Source organism: Sciurus vulgaris (genome assembly GCF_902686455.1).
Source record: "Sciurus vulgaris genome assembly, chromosome: 7".
NCBI classification, from domain to species: Eukaryota; Metazoa; Chordata; class Mammalia; order Rodentia; family Sciuridae; genus Sciurus; species Sciurus vulgaris.
In genome coordinates, this window is record NC_136467.1 from 9,738,950 (window position 1) to 9,757,618 (window position 18,669).

General features: G+C 47.0%; 1 protein-coding gene across 1 annotated transcript in view; it reads right to left on the reverse strand.

The window, feature by feature from the left end:
- Nucleotides 1-2,283: 2,283 nt before the first annotated feature.
- The window catches only part of SNX9 (sorting nexin 9), a 92,915-nt gene continuing 76,529 nt past the window's right edge, over nt 2,284-18,669 (reverse strand). The window contains 8 exon segments of the mRNA XM_079148017.1: nt 2,284-3,705; nt 4,718-4,809; nt 5,508-5,622; nt 6,693-6,782; nt 7,803-7,879; nt 11,759-11,836; nt 14,883-14,986; nt 16,221-16,324. Coding sequence (XP_079004143.1) covers nt 3,658-3,705; nt 4,718-4,809; nt 5,508-5,622; nt 6,693-6,782; nt 7,803-7,879; nt 11,759-11,836; nt 14,883-14,986; nt 16,221-16,324 — 708 coding nt within the window. The 3' untranslated portion in view covers nt 2,284-3,657.

Sequence of the window (18,669 nt, forward strand, 5' to 3'; positions counted from 1 at the left end):
TCTGTACGCTTTTGGTTTCCTTCTTCCTGCTCTTCATGCCAGGGTGATCTAGTTTCCCATGTGGAACACTTTCCAATGTCCCTGCTTCCTTAAGCCAACATGTTTCTAGACACCTGTTTAGGGTCAGGGTGCATGCACACTCTGGCTCAATAAAAAAGCAGGGATCCTCTGGGCAGGACTGGCAGAATGGCTCACGTTGCAGAGGCTCAGCAGAGAAGCGTATTTCTGGCTCATGCCAGCCGCCATCTCCGCTTTCTCTCTCTGTTGGCTCAGCCTCCTTGGTCGCCTCAGCTGTTGGCCCTTTTATGATAACACTAGCTTCCCGTCCTTTGCAGTGGGAAGAGGAGCTGGAGAGACCAGCACCTGTTATCCCAGCGACTTTCTCTGGCCAAACCAAGTCACATAGTGATGCAGGGGAAGCAAGAGCCACCAGCGGGCCCCGAGGAAAATGAGAGCCGAATGATGAAAGTCGTAGTGTCTGCTCTAAGGACTGACACATGCTGGGCAAGAACCACTCTGATGTTCTATGTGAAAGGGAAAACCACCTCACCTCAGAATTCAAAATAAACCATGTGTTTCCCACTTTCAGCCACGATGGGTAGCAAAGGCCAGTTTACCCTCTAGCCCAACTGAAAAAGAAAAAAAACCTGAGCCCAATCTATGCAAAGTGTTTTCAGACATTAGGGACAAGCTGTGCGGGACTTCGAGCAGGGAGGAGAAACGATCTAGGCGGTGAAGTGGCTCCCAGAGCTCAGGGGCTCACTGGTTGACAGATCACACCCGGGGGCCCTGTGGCTAGAATTGGAAGGGCAGAGAACAGGAGAGGAGGGAGCCACAGATGCAGAGGGCACGGTCTTGGTCACTCATGCTGCTATAATGGACACCATGACCAGGTGGCTTATGAATATTGACCTCCCCAGTCTGGAGTATGGGGAATCCAAGATTCAGGGACCAGTGGGTTCAGGGTGTGTGAGGGCCTGTTCTTCACAAAGGGCAACCTCCTGCTGGGTCCTCACATGGCAGAAGGAGCCATCGGGCCCCCGGGGCCTCTTTTATAAAGGCGATAAGCCCATTCATGAGAGTTGTGGGATGTGTGAACACGCACCCAAGAGCCCGTCCTGACACCTGCAGGGTCCCCTGGGGAGACCAGCTGAGGGCGGGCGTGAAGGTATCCATGTGAGGAAAAGGGGGTGCAGCAATACAACCAACCACCAAACCACATGCCCCAGCTCACACAGGGCGGGCGGCAAGGAGGACAGGCAGTCCCAGTCAGAGCAGAAAGACATGCTAATTTAGGGTGTCTATAGGATTCTACAACCCCTCTGAGGACAACGAGGGGAAGGGGTCACACAGCCTGTGGGAGTGGCCTTGGCTGAGAGTGTCCTTCCCAGGTGAGCGCCTGCTGGCCTGTGCTGGGCAGACCTGGTGGCATCTTTCCTGCCATGACTTGAGGTGTGCTTCTGTTCTGCGGAGGCACGTGCCTCACGAGGACCTGGCCACCCTGATCTCCCTGTTCCTGCAGGGAGGGAACGGAACGTGCTGCCCACAGCGAGGGTGCCTGGCTGTGAGGACCAGGGCCCAGGGGTGCCGCCGGTGGTGTCCCTCTCCTGTGGGGGGAAGGCCGCCTCCAACTCAGGGCCCCTGGGCCATGCCGACCCTGACACGGCCTGTCTGCAGTGAGTCCTTCTGGGACTGCCACTCTGGGGAGGCAACTGTTACCTGCCCCACACGCAGACCAGACTGTCATTGGGCCGTTCCAAATGCTGAGCTATTTGTCCACAGTCAAGGTTTATGAGTTGTCACTGTGTAATGGCAGTTCTGTGAAATCTAAAGATCAGGATAAGTCATCAAAAATCAAGCCAGCAAATCAGAACCCCCTAAGAGAAGGACTCACACACCACGGCACTAAAACCTGCCCTGGAGACCTTTCCAAGGGTCGGCGTTCAGAGGGCTGTGCTCGAACTTCCTGTCCTGCAGACATCCCCTGCCATCTCCTTCCCCTGGTCCCTTTGGCATACCAAAGAGCTCAGGACACCCGGAGGGCACAGCTTCCCCTGCGATGACCAGGTGCTGCCAGAGCCAATCACAGACCTAAGGACTAACTTACTGATTCATGAAAGAGGAGATATGCCTGGGGAGAACCTTCATTACTCAACCATTTTTGGCAGCTGGAATAAGAAGCAACCAACAGAACAAAAACCAAGGACTGCCCCCCAACCCCCCAAAAAAACCCACACTGAAACACCAAGAAGTATTTTGGAAAAATGCTTAGAGAATTTACTGTACAGTTTTTAAACAATTTATTCATATGTTGGCTTCTACATGCTTACATTTGTGTAAAATATTTATACATATTCTTTACAATTTGTACATATATTAAATGGCTGTATCATAAACACTGTTCTATAGGATTTTATAGAGGAAAAATCAAGTGGGAAAATTATAAAACGGTAACAAAACCCCGTGGCACTGAAGAACAGGAAGTGGCCATGCGCATCGACTCTCCTCATCTACCTGCTTTTTGGTTTTGCCTGCTTTGCTGGCCGACTTCCCTTCCTACAATTAGGTCACAATCAGGAAAGTGGCCATGAGGCAATAAGGCAGCGCTGTGACCTGAAGGCTGGATGGTCGGCAGGCGACCTGGGCTTCCCTTCAGCACACCGTCCGTGCTGCCGTCCATCTCAGCCCCCAGCCTCTCCTGCCTGGGAGGGGACAGGCACCTGACTCTGGTTTCTATCCTCTTGGGGAACCTCGACTGGCCCGCTGTCCTCACGCAGGCAATCAGAGGCATCCCAGGCCATCCCAGTACTTTCCCCTCCTGAAGATGGCGGAGGGACAGGAGTGGGCGGGTGGGTGGCAGCTCTGGAGGATGCCCCCTCAGGCGCGCCTGGGCACAGGACTCAGGAGCCTACTAGCCTGGGGGGCAGAACCAGAGTTTTCCAAAGGCCCCTCCCCCTTTCTGCTGTGCTCTTTCCAGCACAAACACCGTACCCAGATCAGGAAGGAGGGCGCAAAGGGAGCCCTTCAACAAAGGAGCAGCTGGGGTGCCCTGCTGTGCCCACCTCGGGACGCGAGATGGCCCCTGCAGCATGTGCAGGGTGCGGTGCCCGGGGCCCTGTGCTCTCCCTCCTGGGACGAAGGCACCAGGGGCTACGCAGTGAAGGTGTGCACACCTTCCTCAATGGACAGGAACCCCAAAGGACCAAAAGAGTTATAAAAATATATAAACATATATTTTTTTTTATTCTGGAATATTCATATTTTTAAGAAAGTAATTAGTAATTAATTATCTGACATTGGGTAAGAACCAGAAGATCATGGGTAATGTATAAATTATGATTATATGTAAAATATCAGTGGGGGAGCCCCTAATTCTCCATTCAAAAATCCTAATAAATTTAAGTACTTTCCAAAAATAGAGACAATTTCCATTGGTTTAAATAATGAACGTGGAAATAAAAGAAGGCCAACCCTAAATAACGATGCATTTAGGCTGGTTAATAGAGAAAACAGCTTTTTCCGACTCTTATTTCTTTTTGGTTTTCTTCCTTTTCTTCTTCTTTTTTTTCTGATGATGGAGGAAAAAAATAAATTTGAATTGCATTGTCCCAAGTCAGAAGGAAGCACTTTGGAGTTTTCTTCATGTTCCATTCTGTTCTACATAACAGGAAAGCGGCTGAGGGCCTGCCTCAGCTTTTCTGCAATCTGGTGAAAGAAAGGGCAAAGCAGTTCTGAGACACTGTCCCATTAGGACGTCACAGCATGCTACTATGTACGACTCTTACAAGTCAACGTCGCAAACTCGCCAGATCCTGCAGCTATCTCAGCTCTGCTCCTTCACTAGAGGCCCTGCTGCAGTGGGGCTGTGTTCTAACACGAGCCAGAGGCAGAGACCCCCAGACCAACCTATGAGAAGGTGTGGCGTGGACCCAGGCCCCACGTGCGGAGGGAGAAGTGGCTGCCGGCGCTACCGGGGCACGTCACCCACGCCAGCTCCCCGTCAACAACCTGCCACTGGAGCCTGGCGTTTAGGACAGCCCAAAGGTGACAGGTGAATGGATGTGAGCTGAGGACTGCCTGCCATGGGCCCTGAACACACGGAATGCAGGAAGAGATGAGGCAGCGCCTAGGCGGCCATTATGAAACTACAGAACTTCTCTTCAGATGTCTGAGCTCCATTTACATGAAAAGATCTGTTTTCTACATGTTCTGCTAACCAAAACATTACTACACAGAGGCATGGAAGTTTAAGTTTTCATTATAATTTTGTAAACGAAGATATTTAAGGTTTTGCTCTCCCTTTTGGTTTTCCTGTAGAGACTCTTCTGGTCCACTCTGAACACCTGGATCACAAACAAAGGCTGCTTTTGGTCCCCTTTCCCAGCTGAGAGGATGGAGTCTCTGGCAGCAGGGTGACCTCATCTCATTCAGCACTGTCCCTGTGCACAAAGGCAGAGAGGCTGGGAGGAGGGGGAAGCGGCTCAGTCAGGACTCCTTGGCCTTCAAAACTAGCACCCAGTGCCCCCTCTTCAGAAGAAACCCTTTTAACTCAATGTTAACTCAATGTTTCCCTCAAAGAGGGAAAGACAGATGGAATTCAAAGAGATCTTAAAAAACTAAACCCTGCTCAAAACTTAACCGCCTTTCGCCCATTACTTAGGATCAAAGAACACAGACTGACGTGGACCCGCCAGTGGCGCCCCCGCCCCGCACGCACCGTTTCGTAGAACTGCACCTGCTGCTCCAGGTACAGGCGGATGACGCTGTTGTAGTCGTAGATCCGGTTACTGTGGAAGTGATTCATCTCAGCTGCGACCAGAACAAGACGGCAATTAGCTCCCGCCCCGAGATTTCAAACGACTACACCTGGTCTCTGCTCAGGATGACTCCAGGTCATCTGGACCTATCCGGCGGCTTCCGAGCACGAGCAGTTCCTGGCTCACATTCTACGGAGGCTAGAAGAGCGGCCAGAGGCAACTCCGCCTCCAGTCGGAGGCGAGTCGCCGCGGAGCACCTCACCTGCCCAGGCACGCCTCATCCGCCCTGGCCGAGCGCAGAACACCCCCGCGCCGCCCGATCTTTAAAAATGAACACTATCTTCTATTTACTACCAGCCAGACTATGCCTAGGATGATTCCTCCAGGCCCCCTTTACCCTACAGGGTCCTGGGGCACAAAGGTTATGGACTGCTACATGCCAGACTCTGGAGTTAATAGAGCATTATGATATTAAGGGTTATAAAAAGAACCTGCAATGCCTCCAGGAAGGAACACAAGTGCGGGCTTAATCAAGCTATCGATCCCAGCTACATCAGGGGCATACGTGAGGAATTAAATACCGCGGGTTTTCTTTAACGCTGGGATCCTGCAAGCAAGGGGCTTATGAGCGTACTTAAAATTGGCTCCTGTTTATTTAACTGCTGTTCCTACTTGGAGTTCTCTCCAGCAAGGGAAATGTCCTCCTCGTTAGGGTGGCCCTCCCCCAACTGCACGGAGCCCTCTCCTTACCTTGCAAAGCGTAAGACATGGTGCCCACTCGCTTCACCATGGTCTGCTTGTCCTGTGGAGTGATTTTACTAGCTGCAACTAGCTTATCACTTTCTTTCACTTTTTCTATTGCTCCCTGTGAAATATAAAATGCAATATTAGTAAGAGAAATCAAAAAGCATTAAGTCATTAGATTAAAAATGCAACAACGTTAACATATTCTACAAGTGACTTGCCAACAAGCAGGAAGATATGTCCTTGAGTAAGAACAGGAAAGCATCTAAATTTAATTTTCTTGGAAGCTAAAAGACTGCTATTCCTGAAATAATGTAACTAAGCTAAAATTTATCATTTATCTTACAACAAAGAGAAAATCACACAGCCCACCATCTCTGTACTATTTATAAGCCACAGGCATTTCAAGAGTAGTGCATAATAGGAAAACGGGCATTCCGTAGCTTCAGGAGGTCTGAGAGGAGGTATGGCAGCACGGGCACATGCTGCTTTTTCCGTCTCCTTTACACAACAGGGTTTATGGGCTAGCACTTGAGTTTGGGGACTGTAAGGCTTGGCTTTACTCTGACTTTTGTGAGAGGGACTGAATCAATTTAGACTAATGCTTAGCTGGAAGAAGTTGTAAAGGCTGCCAAAAGGGCTGGGTTTAGAGCTCAGTTGGTAGAGTGCTTGCCTTGCAAGCATAAGGCCCTGGGTTCAATCCCCACCACCACACACACACACACAAAAAGGCTGCCAAAAATCTTCCATTCCAGCGACAGCGCCCTACTCGTTATTTAGGCTGTCCATACTCTATGCCGAAATTAGCCTCTATGCCTGGACTCCAAGCCTGCGGGGATAAAGTCCTATGAGAAGCTAACTGTTCTCCCTTTTACAACAAACTGTCTGAAGTTGTCCAAAGTTTATTAACCCATACATCCCCTTCATGAGCCTTAAACTATAAAGCCACATGTCACAGCTGGTAAACTCTCATGACTGAGGGACTATGTGGATTTTGAAAAAGGGAGAGAAAAATTAACCAGAATTAAAATGTGAGGCCACTCAATCCAATTTTTTAGTTTAGAAACCTTTTTGGATGGGAATTCGTGCTTCTTTTTCATTAGTAAGGATGACCACGTCAGACAGTACAGCCAGGCTGTGCCTGACGGCCCCAGTCCCCGGAGCCTTCTCCTTGTGCCTTGGCCAGGTTACCTTGTGAGCGCCAATGATATCCGGGAAGCAGCCGAGGAAGCCTTTATACTCATGATTACACTCCATGAGGAAGTGGAGATCTTTCTTCGGCTGTAACAAGACATGGGCTGATTGTTACTGGCAGAGGAATTAAAATCATCAAGGAAAACAAAAGTAGCATGTGAGGACCACGTGACCCGATCCTCCACCCACAGCCAAGTCATGGTGTGTGGGGCGTTCAGACTAGTTTTCCTAAAAGAAAACAGTCCCCCAAACTATTGCACTCTGAATCATATGTAGTAAAGGATAAAACATCATACAAGTTTTAGGTTTGTTTATAAAATTAGATATTTTGAGGTGATCCAAAACAAAACACTACGAGGGAAAATTTTCAGCTAATACTCTGTTTTGCCAGGTGTGGTGGTGCACACCTGTAATCCCTGTGGCTTGGGAGGACAGCAAGTTCAAGGCCAACATTAGCAACTTAGAGAGGCCCTATGCAACTTGGTGAGACCCTGTCTCAAAATAAAAAACCAAAAAGGAGCCTGCATGGTGGCACACACCTGTCATCCCAGCGGCTCGGGAGGATGAGGCAGGAGGATCACAAGTTCAAACCCAGCCTCAGCAAAAGTGAGGTGCTAAGCAATTCAGTGAGACCCTGTCTCTAAATAAAACAAAATAGGGCTGGAATGTGACTCATTGGTCAAGTGCCCCGGGTCCCTGCTATCCACAAACACAAAAACAAAAAGGGCTGGGGATGTGGCTCAGTGGTAAAGCACCCCTGGGTTCAATCCTGAAGGGAAAAGAAAACAAACAAACAAACAAAAAAACTGTTATATATGTATGCAAATAAATTGTTATAGTTGAAATGTATTTTAGCAGAGAATATACAAATAACACTTAAAATCCTGGTATTCCTTTTCAGTGGCAACTTTTAAGTGTTTCTATATTTTCTGAATTTCATACATTTGTTTTTTTCAGTACTGAAACCCCAATCCCCCTACAGTTAACGAACACATTTAGCAGCAGAAAAGAAGAGGCTACTTGGACTTATCTTAAAGGAAGTCTTAAATTAAATATATGCATTAGAAAGCATGAAACCTTCACCGGATCACGTGATTATGTGAGTACCTGTTCTGCCACCAGACTGGCGATCTCCTCATACGTCTTCCCGGCTTCTGTTATTGCATCATTGAGATCTGTTTCACCTGAAAAGGGTCATGGCCTTATCAGTGACTGGACGTCATAAATATTTACTTTTGATTTTCTTCAAAATTTTATTATGCATGTTATTGGTGAATTTTAATTTAGAAAATACCCAATGCTTGGAAAACTAGCAGTAACCGTCTCAGGAATCCTCAGCACCATTTCCCAGCTTCCCAACAGGCAGCGCAGGGCCACTGTTCCCATCTGCACCCTCCACTCCTGCCACAGGACACACACACAGTCCACCTGTACACTTTACTGAAAAGATTAGGACCCTCTGAAAGATAGGGACCATACCATTGTGCGTCACTGACATGAAGAAAAGACCGTCACTCGGACAAGCATGACCCCAGTGGGCAGCACTAGGCAGCTCAGGGCGAGCTGGCTTTTGAACCAGGATGCACAGAGGGCCCACATGGAAGACAGGGCCGTGTCTGTCACCTGAGGGCTCTTCTTCGGCCCCCTTTTATTCCTTGTTCTTCCAATGGGGTGCTGCTGACTGCATCTCTGCAGTGAGCGACACTTACACCATGTTCCTTTGTCCCTGCCTTGTCTGCACACTGACCAGACTCAGATTCACGACTTCTAGTTATTTCTAGTTTTCACAACACTGGAGGCCACAAATGATTGTTGTCTAGGTCTTTTATTTTAGTATGGACTTGCAAAATGGTGTTGTTCTATTTAATTATTCATCCTTTATTAGCTGAACTACTTCTGTTTTTTGTTGACCAAAGGAAGGCCTTTTCAGTGAATAGCAGGGAAAACTACTCCTCAAAAGATGGAAAATATATCATGAGTTCATAGTAATATTTCCAATTCAAGACTAGAACTCTAGGCTTCTTAAAATTTGATTTAAACTTTTATTTTTATTTTAAAAACCTTAGTTGCTAATAAAAATAACAATCACACTACCTGGCTTACCCTACACGATGTAAGTACAGCTTTAGAAGTCTGTAACAGTAACACCAACATCGTATTGCCTTGATTTGATTAGCAAGAGTGACTGTCCTCCTCCTGCCGTCCTTCCAACCTCAGGTGTCTACTGGGATGCACAGTCACCGCCTTCATCTTGATGAAGCAGGTCGCCTTTTTGTTTTTGACTACAAGGAATTTCCTTCTCATCTTGATTTAAATTTGTTTTCTAATAATTGAGTTAAACATTTACATGTTTTTCTAAAGTCAACTCTATAAAACAAGTCATTATCAGAGTCTGGTTTCTGTATCTGTCCCTCTTCTCCACAGATACCATTTAAAATTTTTTATTGATTATATTTCCATATGATAATTCAACGAATATGAACTATCTCATGGGTCTGGCAGGAGCCTTGTTGAGGGTCTCTGAATTGTCCAGTGAGCACGCACACTGCTCCAGCTAGAGCCCCCCTGAGGGATGGACCACCCCTGAGGGATGACTAACAGCGTGGGGCAGCACGCTCCAGATGCAGGCTCGGCGTGCTGACCTCCACTGGAGGAGTGTGTCAACAGGAACTTGAACAGTTCTTTAAATTAGCAACTAGTAAAGTGAATGATAGTCAATAGCAAACATATTGAGCTTTTAATACTTGAAAAATGCCACTTGCATGATGAATATCTAACAACATGTCAACTGACAAGGACGGTGCAGAACGCACGGTGGCATCATCGGGCAGCTTGCTCTGGGGATTCAAGCACCTGGACAGTGGCAGTGCCTAATGTCCCCCACTTACCTCCCATCTTTCAGTCAGGTGTCCAGCTCTCCTCCCACCTGCATCCTCTAGTCCTCCCTTCTCCCTATGGTTAATTACATTTTCTTTCTTCTATATTGCTTCAGGTTAAAATTATAGACACTTAAGACTTCAGGGAGAACCTGATCTGTCTCAGGAAAAACAGAGCAGGTTCTACTATATTTTTAAGAGAATGAGTAATATATGAAATAATTCATTTGTGGTATAAAGTCATCAAAGAACTTTAGAAATTATTTCCCAGCTTACTGTCTTCTATTCCTCTCTTTTAAAATTTTTGGTCTGTTATCGCACCTTTATTACTAATATCATACCAATGAATACTGAGTGACATCCTTATGTACTCCAGCGTCACCCAAGGGAACAAGTGAACTGCTTTGAAAATCCTGATTGTTCTGAATCGTTTCTAAGTTCTCTACCTGACTTGTCGTGACTAAGATCCCAAATCTGGGTACATGTATAACCTGGCACCAAACTCTGAACTCACTAGAAGAATTCTTAGGCTTCCACTATCGGCTAGGGCATGGATGACGATGGCAAGGGACTGCCGATCTCACCACGGTAAGAAGGTACCAAACAAAGTAAAAAGGTCATGCTTTTCCTTAGTCACTGATGCATGGCGAGAATGAAGAAATCCAAATGAACTACATTTTGAAAGAGAGCTTGTCCATTTTAGGCTGCAGTTGAGTTTTTTTTTTTTTTTTTACTTTTTTTTTAGTTGTTGATGGACCTTTACTTTATTATTTATCTGTGGTGCTGAGGATGGAACCCAGTGCCTCACACATGCTAGCTAAACACTCCACTGCTGAGCCACGACCCAAGCCCCAGCATGTGAGTTCTGATACAGGATGCCAAGGGGACCAACGAGTGACTTCCCAGCATCTGCAGACAAAGGCTCCCCTCCTGTCCCACAATGCAGACCCTTACAGGTGACAGGGTGCGGGGACATCTGCCCAGGACCCACAATACTCCTGGTTCTGGTCCTGGCGCCTCCGCTGGCCACCAGACAACTAGGCCAAGGTGCTTCTCTCACGGCTGGCTGGTTTCTCATTGAGGCTAACTGGACCTGAGGCTCCTTCCAGTCTAAGTGTTGATTACAAGATGGGGAAGTCAGGCCAACAAGAATTACTCATGTGTGGGAGCCCCAAGTCTTATATTTCAATGACAGACCCATTTCTTATTTCTGCAAACATTCAGAAACTGACATTTAAAGCCCTGTCTGATTTGGTATTGGGATTAGCTCTCTGGGGAGGTACCAATTCTAACACTGAGCTACCACATGGTGAGAGGAGACACTCAAATTTAATAGGTGCCCCCAGGTGAGAAATGCTTTTTCATGTTCTAAAGGAAAATTGCAAATGCTGCCAAGGTACGAGGGCAAAGACCCTACCTACCACTGGCAGCCCATACATGTGCGGGAGAAGCCGAAAACCATTATGGAGAGATGCGAGGCAACAGATTCTTCACTTCAGCATGGTTTCCTGAATGACCTTGATAAAGCCTGACTGACCTTTTCAAGAGGAAGACTTGGATGGTATGGCACAGACACAAAGTAAAGGTAGACTGCTACCTGTCACATTAAACAAAGAAGCTACGTCTGACAGCAAAGGCAGGCAGGCAGTCCAGCAGAGAAACACCACGTAACAAGCCCCCAACTCTGCTCCAGAGCCGGGGGGGGGGGGGGCACAGACCTGTGCACAAGGCCTGGCCAAGAGGCTCCTCGGGGACAGCAGTGCCTCATCGCAACACTGCTATCTGCCTGCCAGGTCCTGAAGTGGAGACAGGTCTGGATGAGACACTAAAGGAGTATTCTCTCAGCTGTGGCGGCTAAAAGAGCTGATCTCAAAGTGGAAGAGAACAGAACTGGGGTCACTGGAGGTCAGGGATGGGGGAGGCAGGAGGCTGGGTAACAGGAATTGAAACCCAGAGGGGAACAGGTTCTAGAGTTTCACAGCACAGCAGGGACCCCAGTTCCCAACTGCCTATTACATATTTCATGCAGAATTAGGAGAACAGGCAGGCTCCAAACATAAGAAATGACCAAGGTGGACAGGCTGGTCATCCGGCTTCAATCGCACCACATCACACTGTGTTCCATGTGTGGGTACCATTATTATGGATTAAAAAGAAAACATATCAAATAGATAAAGAAAGATGTACCTTGATAACCGCTGGAACTAAACACCGTGGCTAAGCTCTGCAAGGCTTTTCCTATCTTCTGATATTCCTTGGGTAATGCTGAAGGAGATTAAAGAATCAATTGTTTAACTAGTCCTCTGAGCAAAATGAAATGGGGTTCAGCTATTTTCTAACAGTAACTATTTTAGAATAAAAGACATCTGGTGTGATTCAAAAGTCTATATTCTTTATAAAGTACTGATGCATACTAGGCAAGCACTCTACCATGAGCTAAAGCCCAGCCCTTTTTAAATTTTAAAAGGGCCTTGCTAAGTTGGCCAGCCTGGACAACCTGGGACCCTCCTGCCTCAGCCTCCTGAGTAGCTGGGATCACCGGCGTGTGTCATGGTGTTCAACTTGTTATTTATATCTAACTCATGGTCAGTGGATGCTGTCATTATCAACCACCCCACTTTCTCATTCACCCAATGAAACACGGTGCAAACAAGCTCACCTGGATGACTCCAGTGTGCAAGGCACCTTCACATGCACCACTGAACTGGGTTGTCACAAGAACCCCCACCAGAGGCAGAGGACAATAAGGTGCAGACAACCTAACTGATGAGGTCAGGGCCACATGCAGACCAGTAACCAACCACAACAACTGAAAGAAGGAAGTGTGGTGAAAAACATGGCAGTCAGAGTCACAGGATCCGGGATGGGGAGGGATCCTTCCAGGGCGTCTCCAGAGAAGTCTCTGTCTTAGGCCGCTGTCCCCTGGCATAAGCCTGTGGCCTTAGAGGGAGAAACTATGCGTGTGAGCAGCAGGTTGCTAGGACACTTGGCCACCCTTACGAACATTCACCTGGGTGCTTCTGCCTTTCCCTGGGCTCAGACTCTGCCCATGCTCCACCCCACAGGGGTTTCATGTCACAGATTGGGAACATTTAAAATACTACTTTGTGAGAGAAGAAAGAAGATGCACTGCGTCAAAGCCTAAACAGCCCCTACCTTCCTCCTCCAGCCCCAGAGAGCACCCTACCTTCCTCCTCCAGTCCCAGAGCACCCTACCTTCCTCCTCCAGTCCCAGAGAGCACCCTACCTTCCTCCTCCAGTCCCAGAGAGCACCCTACCTTCCTCCTTCACCCCCAGAGAGTGCCCTACCTTCCTCCTCCAGCCCCAGAGAGCACCCTTCCTTCCTCCTTCACCCCCAGAGAGCGCCCTACCTTCCTTCTCCAGCCCCAGAGAGCACCCTTCCTTCCTCCTTCACCCCCAGAGAGCGCCCTACCTTCCTCCTCCAGCCCCAGAGAGCACCCTTCCTTCCTCCTTCACTCCCAGAGAGCGCCCTACCTTCCTCCTCCAGTCCCAGAGAGCACCCTTCCTTCCTCCTTCACCCCCAGAGAGCGCCCTACCTTCCTCCTCCAGCCTCAGAGAGCGCCCTTCCTTCCTCCTTCACCCCCAGAGAGCGCCCTACCTTCCTCCTCCAGCCCCAGAGAGCACCCTACCTTCCTCCTCCAGCCCCAGAGAGCACCCTACCTTCCTCCTCCAGCCCCAGAGAGCACCCTTCCTTCCTCCTTCACCCCCAGAGAGCACCCTGGAGCCAGTATCTCCAGCATCAACATCCGATCCTACGGACTGCAGGGCGTGGAGCTGACTAGCCATCACGTGTAAAGGATTTAATTCTCCAGAAGACATGATTACCCCAGATTGTGTGATGTCTTAGAAAATTTTAAGATCTGCATTCACTTACAAAGGGCATAAAGATTTAAGTGGTTTGTTATGATGACCTTGTAAGAGTTTACAGCTAAACAAGTCTATTACTTTAAAAATGGATTTCCTAAAATGTGTCAGGTCAGCTGCTCAATTTAAGAAACAGAATGTTATCAATGACTTTCAAATAAATTTGTGTTCTCCTTCCTAACTCAGTCTCTCTCTGGTCTTGAAATTTTGTTTGTCTTTCATTTGTTTTTTTCCTAATTTACATATACCCAAAGAATATACGAGGTATTCTGACATGTTCTGGTAGTATATGAATTCCAACATTCTTCTATGGCTTGTTTTGTTTATTTTGTTTATTTTATTTTAGCTTTGTGAGATTCATCTGTTGATAAACAGAGCAGCTGGGGTCGTAGCATATTATACCACTGGAATATATCATAAATGAACTGTTGCTTCCAGTTTTTTTAAACCTGGAACCATGTGAAATTAATTTTAGAGGTTAAAAGTGTTTGATTTCAGCAATTTAATACAGTTAACAATGCTGCTGCAAACATTTGTGTATATGTCTCTATGCCTGTGTGAAAATTTCCCTCAAATGGGGAAAAAGTGGAATTCCTAATTTCAACACACTAGCATCTTGTATTTACCACCTCATGTCAAACTGTTTTCCAAAATTATTATTCCTGTCTATATCCCCATCATGGAAGAATAAATGTTCCCATTGCTTCACATTGTTAAAAATACTCAGTATATTCTTCCCCTTTGCAAAAGCAGGCAAAAGTGGAAGATGTAAAATCATATTTCATCATGTTTTAAAATTTTGTTTTCCTATTGTGAACGTTAAAAAAAAAACAAAACGAAACTGAATTCCTTCATTCATACTTTAAGAACGGTGTCCTAGAAACCTTACTGAATTTTGTTCTAGGCTTTGACCAAAGAGTTGCAGGATCCTGGATGCAGGAAACTGGCCCTGATGGCTGACAGTTCACATCATAGGCCCCCAGGAAGAGGCTCCCACAGCCAGGAACTGGGTGGAGCCATGGCTGAGGTGCCACATCCTCCCAGCACCCAGAGTATCTGTTCTAGCAGCCGTACTGGCTTTTCCTAAGAATTATGGTTTTAGCCAAATATACCACATCTTACCACATGGATAAAGAAGTTAGAGGACAGCTGGGTGGTAAAGCACCCCTGGGTGTAGTTCCCACCACCAAAAGAAAAGCAAAAATAAAAAACACCCCACCAACTGAACCATTTAAGCTAACGGGTGTTTCTGATGGGACTTCTTGGACTGGCTCTATTGGGGTCAGTTTTCTGTTGTTTAACAGGGTGGAGGAGTAAGGTCAGGCCAAGGGCCTGGAGTGACACCACTGGGTCCACAGCAGTGGCCCTGTGTGGGCAGGCTCCCCAGGAGGGCGTGCACAAAGCCGGGTCACGGGGAGGCACTCACGCCCCGTGCAGCGCTTCCAGTGTTCCTGGCCCACGGTCAGCAGCTCCTTGACGCCATCGTCCATGGCCTTGGTGAACTTCCCCACAGCGTCACACTTCTGTTCTCTGTGGACAGAGAGATCTGACGGTCACACGAGGAGGACATCAGTGGTGCAGGGACAGAGCAACCCGAACCCCTGCGCTTGTTTTCCTGCATGGTAGCAGCTGCCCTGTAACTAAGCAAGTTCTAAAACAGGCAGCCTCAGGTTTTCAAAATGACTTAAAAATGGCCACTTACATTTTAGCTTTGCTTTCTTTCCTCAACTTGTGAATTTTAACTAAAATTAAAATCCTGAAGTAAAACCATCTCTTGGGTGTCTTCCTCAGGACACCCAATGGTAGCTGTTGCTTAATTCATTCTACTGAGTACTTTAACAAACAAAAGAAAACCTGGGTGCACACCAGCTACCGATCCTAAGACTCAGGCTCCTGAAGGGGGTAAGGAGTTTATCTGCCACAGTGCACTGCTGATGAGAAAAGCAGTTCGTGAAACAGGACGGGCTGGGAGTGCAGCTCAGAGGCAGAGTGTGTGTGACACCAAGGTCCATCCTAACACACAAAAATAAATAAGAAAAGGGCTGGGGGTGTAGCTCAGCAATACAGCGCTTGCCTAGCATGTGTGAAAACTCTGGGTTCACTCTTCAGCACTGCAAAAAAAAAATAATTAAAAAAGTGTATAATATGAGTTTATCTCTATTATTTATAAGAATAATTTTCAGTAGTTTGATATATAAAGAGAAGAATTTGGAAGAGAATATACCAACATATGAACATTCACTTTTCTCGTGGAGGACTTTTTCTTTTCTCGTCTATATTTCTGGTAATACATAAGAAAAAAGTTTCTTTAATTAAACAATCCCAAGATTGCTTACTAGTCCTTATACAGAAAGGGAACTACTTCAAAATTTCAGCTTAGTCTGTATTAAACAAAGATTACATGATGAAAAACAGATGAAAAACCAGAAGACCCAAATTAGAGACTGCTTCCATCAAAGCAGGGCTCAAAATTTCGGCTTTGGGGCTACTGTGTGGGTCCTGGCAGCTTGGTCTCATACTTTATTGGAAATGACGAACACTGTGTCAACTGTGGAATCACTGACTTCAAGGTAAAAAGGAAGCAGAGCTTTGTCTAACGTTATGGCAGAAACAGGGCACTTCCTTGTAAACAGGGAGCGCGTCTGGCCTTCTGACTAGAGCCCTGCGTGCCATAGACGCCCATTAGCTCCTGCACAGCCAAGACTGCAAACCGGGGAGGCAGCTACAGACTGCCCGCACGGAGAGCAACACTGCTGTCTCTTACATCTCTATTAAGTCCAAGTCGGGGGCCTCTGGTTCCATGGTGGAAAATATCATGACTCCTACTAGCTCATCTTTCTCGGCCTTCCTCTTTCCAGTTTTCCATTCCTGCAAAAGAGAATAGCACCACGGTTAACGTGAGCTGCAGTCCAATGGTCTTCCAAATTCCCAGGCCAGCTCAGCTCTCTGGTCAGCCTCCTCTTTCTGTTGTTGGGAAGCAGCTCCCATTCCATTTCCCCTCCTCAGGGGCCAGGTGCCTGCAAACCTCCATGTGATCTTAGTGTGTGTCCTGCACCACTGCAGAGTGGTCCTTATGAAACCAAGTCTTTGGAGAGTGAACGGATTTGATCACATGCGTTTTCCAAGGCTACTAATATAAACACAGTGAATATAAACACACCCTGTGAATTTTGACCATTAACTGTTTTTCAAAAATGGTTATGGCTTTTCTAAAATACCAGATAGGAATCAATATTATGAGATATTTTTAAAAACTTATTTTAAGACACACACAGTACCCATAGCAGAAACAAACCCTCACGCAGCAAAAACCTGTGACTACAACATCAGCCAAAAAAGAAAAGAGCTGGCATTCCAGAGGCCCCTTGGGTCTACCCCCTCCCCTGACCCTTAAAGGTGCCCTTATCCTTTTTTAGTTTTACCACCTAACCCCCACTCCATTACTGTTTGGCTAGTTTTCCTGAACTTGCAAAGAACCCCAAGGTAAGCACTGCCCTGGGCCTGGCTCCTTTGCTCAATCATGGAGTGACCTACACTCACACTGCTGTGCGTGGCTGCAGTGTGCTCCTGTGTGTGTGTTCCCCAGCACGTCTGCACTCTGCGAGTGGAGTCGGGAATGACGCTGGGACGCGCTCATCTCCTGGTGCACACGCACTGCATTCTGTGGTACCTTTGCATGGTTCAGCTGTGGTAGGTCACGCCAGACTGCTTTCCAAACTGGTCTTAACTATTTTCCCACCAGCAGAGTGAGTCCCAGCGGCATCTCACCTCACCAAGGAGACATGTGGATGGTCAGTCTCCCTCATTTTAACCATTTGGGTGAGTAAGGAATGGTATCTGATAGTGCTTTCAATTTGTATTTCCTTGATTGTTAATGAGATTAAGTACTTCTCTTTACATTTGTTGATTCAGATGCCTTCTTTGAAGTACATTATCAAATCTGTTGTTGTACAGGGCTGATTGTCTTGTTTATGTGGGTCTCTATAAATTCTAAAATCTAGCCCTTTATTGGTTATTTATGCTGCAAACATCTTTGACTTAGTAGCTTGTTTTTTAAACTTTTAATGGCTTTTCTGATTTAAAAAAAAGTTCTTAGTCTTACTATAGTCTAACTTATCCATCTACCCCTGTATGGTCTGTCTTATTTATTTCAGAAATCCTTTCCTATGCTAGAGTTATGAAGATATTCTCCTAAGTCATGTCCTAGAAGCTTCATTACCCTGCCTTCCATATTTACATCTGAAATTGGTTTCTAAAAACCTTGATACAATGGAAGATTTCAAACACATATGAACGTAGAGAGAAAAGCGCAAGCCCCCAGAGCAGGCTTCAGTGACTATCAACCTTTAGTCGCCATTCTTTTTTGTATTATTGGTTTATCGTAAGAGAGACATGAACGCTTTTTACATGAAAGGTTTCAGAACTTCGCAAGCTGGGCAGCTTCGTGTGGTGCAGTCCCTCAGTGATTTATTCAGCCTACACACTTTCCAAGACTGTCACCATCTCTCAATAGGAAATAATACTTATCAGCTGGGCACAATGGCTTGTGCCTATAATCCCAGGTACCTGGGAAGCTGAGGCAGGAGGAACCCAAGTTCAAGGCCAGTCTGGGCAACACAGTGAGATTCCCTCTCAAAACGAAAGGGGGGAAAAAAAGACGGAAAAAGAAAGTTAAGAGAAAGAGGAATTCCTGGTGGTCCAGCTCCACTGCCATGCCTCGCCATCTGGGGGAAGCACTCCACCTCCGGCGTCCCTCCCACTGGCTGCATCCCTCCACTCTTGCCCTCTGACGGCTGCTACTGCTGCCGGCAACGCTCTTCCTGGAGACTCTTCTGGGAGCACACACCTCCTTTGGTTACGACTTCAGCTGTATGCTCTGCAACTAATATTCACGGAGCAGAAGAAACTGCCCGGACTGTCCTGCTGCAGGGCTGCCCACACAAGGACTGCAGTTGGCCAGGCCCAGCACCACACCTGAAAAGGTTGCCCTCCCTCCCTCCCTCCCGAGCTCACGCCACTCAATCCCGCCCCATCGAGAAGGGCCTCTTACTCTGCTAGAGCTCTGCACTGAGCTCTGACGCCAGCCAAATCCTCTCCGCGCTCCCTTCTTTTCCAGGAGCTTCTCAGCTCCTCTTAGCACTTTTTCTACACATGACACATTTTTACTGTTATCAATCCATGAAACACAGTATTAGAAGTTTTACTTAGGTCTT